This window comes from Galeopterus variegatus, unplaced genomic scaffold (assembly GCF_000696425.1).
Source record: "Galeopterus variegatus unplaced genomic scaffold, G_variegatus-3.0.2 Scaffold7446, whole genome shotgun sequence".
NCBI lineage: Eukaryota > Metazoa > Chordata > Mammalia > Dermoptera > Cynocephalidae > Galeopterus > Galeopterus variegatus.
The window spans coordinates 31,141-32,730 of NW_007733557.1; the positions used below are offsets into that span (position 1 = coordinate 31,141).

Consider the following 1,590-nt stretch of genomic DNA (forward strand, 5'->3'; position numbering starts at 1 on the left):
GTGCCTCAAATGCCTCCATCCAGGAATAGTACCCACCTAATTGGTGTGGTAAGGCTAAAATGCAATCTACAAGAAGGTGCTAATAATACTACATGGCACGTGTTAAAACCTCAAATGTTAGCTACCATTAATGGAATTATGTTGTTTATGAAACTAACATTGTGACTCTCCTTCTGGGTTGGTACACGTGCATCCACCTGGTTACTTCCTTTGACAGCAGCACTGATGTCCCGCTCCTGTGTCTCTCACAGCTGACCTTGATCGATCTGATTATCTATGGGTCCCTGGAAGCTGTTAGCATCCACAGCGTGAGATGGTCAAGGGCCTTAAGGCCAGTCTTCCTAATTAACTTCCCAGAAAGTCGTCAGGTGAGGATACGATTTAGGATACATGATGGTTTGGATTTGGTTTTTGCAGAGAATTAGCTGATTCTTGTAAGTGGAATTAAATTTTGTCTTCATAGATCCGAAGGGCTTTCCGAAGCATCCGGAAGACTCTGCCCGATATCCTGTACGTCTTCCTCTTGTTTATGTTCAGTGTGCTGATATTCTCCCTGATGGCCTTGAAGCTTTTTGGGGACAGGTGAGCACACTTCTCTGGAAGCTTTCACCTGTGAATTCTCCCATATTTGGGTTAAGCCTGTTGGTGGCAGAATCTGTCACTGGACGCTCTCTTCCTTGCTTAGACATTCCAGGAGTGCTCTTGAAAGGGGAAAAGTGTATCAGAAATCACAATTTATGGGGGCCGGCCCGGTGGTGCACTGCTACAGTGCGCCGCTTGGGAAGCNCCATCTGGTCCTTGTCACTTCCTGCTGCTTCCCTCTGCCCCTGCCCCATGACCCCTGCTTCTCAACACATGGGGACGCTTCTTCCCTGAGAAAGACCCTTTCTGTGTCTATCTGCCCTTGCCCTTGACCTTTCTGAGTTTTATCTTTTTAAAACTCTGTGCTTTAAAGTTACATGAAAGAGGGTCTCCTCTGTGAAGTCTCCCCAAATATCGTAACGCTTGGTGATCTGCCTGTCCCTGCTCCCCTGGATGGCCACCCTGGTTCCCTCCAGTTGGGGGTCATTGCAGAGGTTTCTCTCCCCCTGTGTTGGGTGCCTCTCGAGGGGAGGGATCTCACTGGATCCTCAGTGCCTATCACCAAAAGGGCTGCACTCATGTCTTGATGATGGTAGATTATTCTCTTTTACATATGTTTTTCTAAAATAGACTGGGTTCTCCTTTTTGCCCTGTTCTCACATTAATCTTTTGCCCACAAACCTACATTAATACGGATTAATAAGGGTTTTCTTGTATTCCCGATATTCTTATCTCTGTTACTAGGCTATTACTAGGTTGCTACCTCTGTTACTATTCTTCCTCTGTTTTCTGTGTCGAAGTGAAGACAAGTTCAACAGGATGTAGTGTGGAAGCATGTGGTAGTACGATTAACAGCAAGGGCTTGAGCCTCAGACTGTCCAGGGTCCAGTCCTAATTCTGCTCCTTACTAGCTGTGTGACCAGGGGTCATGTGCTTACCCTCTCTGTGTGCCTCAAATGCCTCCATCCAGGAATAGTACCCACCTAATTGGTGTGGTAAGGCTAAAAT

The 1,590-nt window shown here is 46.6% G+C and overlaps 1 protein-coding gene across 1 annotated transcript in view; it reads left to right on the forward strand.

Annotated features, from left to right (window-relative positions):
* The window catches only part of LOC103607461 (two pore calcium channel protein 2-like), a 43,993-nt gene that overhangs the window by 10,373 nt on the left and 32,030 nt on the right, over positions 1 to 1,590 (forward strand). Inside the window, exons 4-5 of the mRNA XM_008591963.1 lie at positions 252 to 368; positions 464 to 582. Of these exons, the coding sequence (XP_008590185.1) occupies positions 252 to 368; positions 464 to 582 (236 nt within the window). The remainder of the gene's footprint in view (positions 1 to 251; positions 369 to 463; positions 583 to 1,590) is intronic.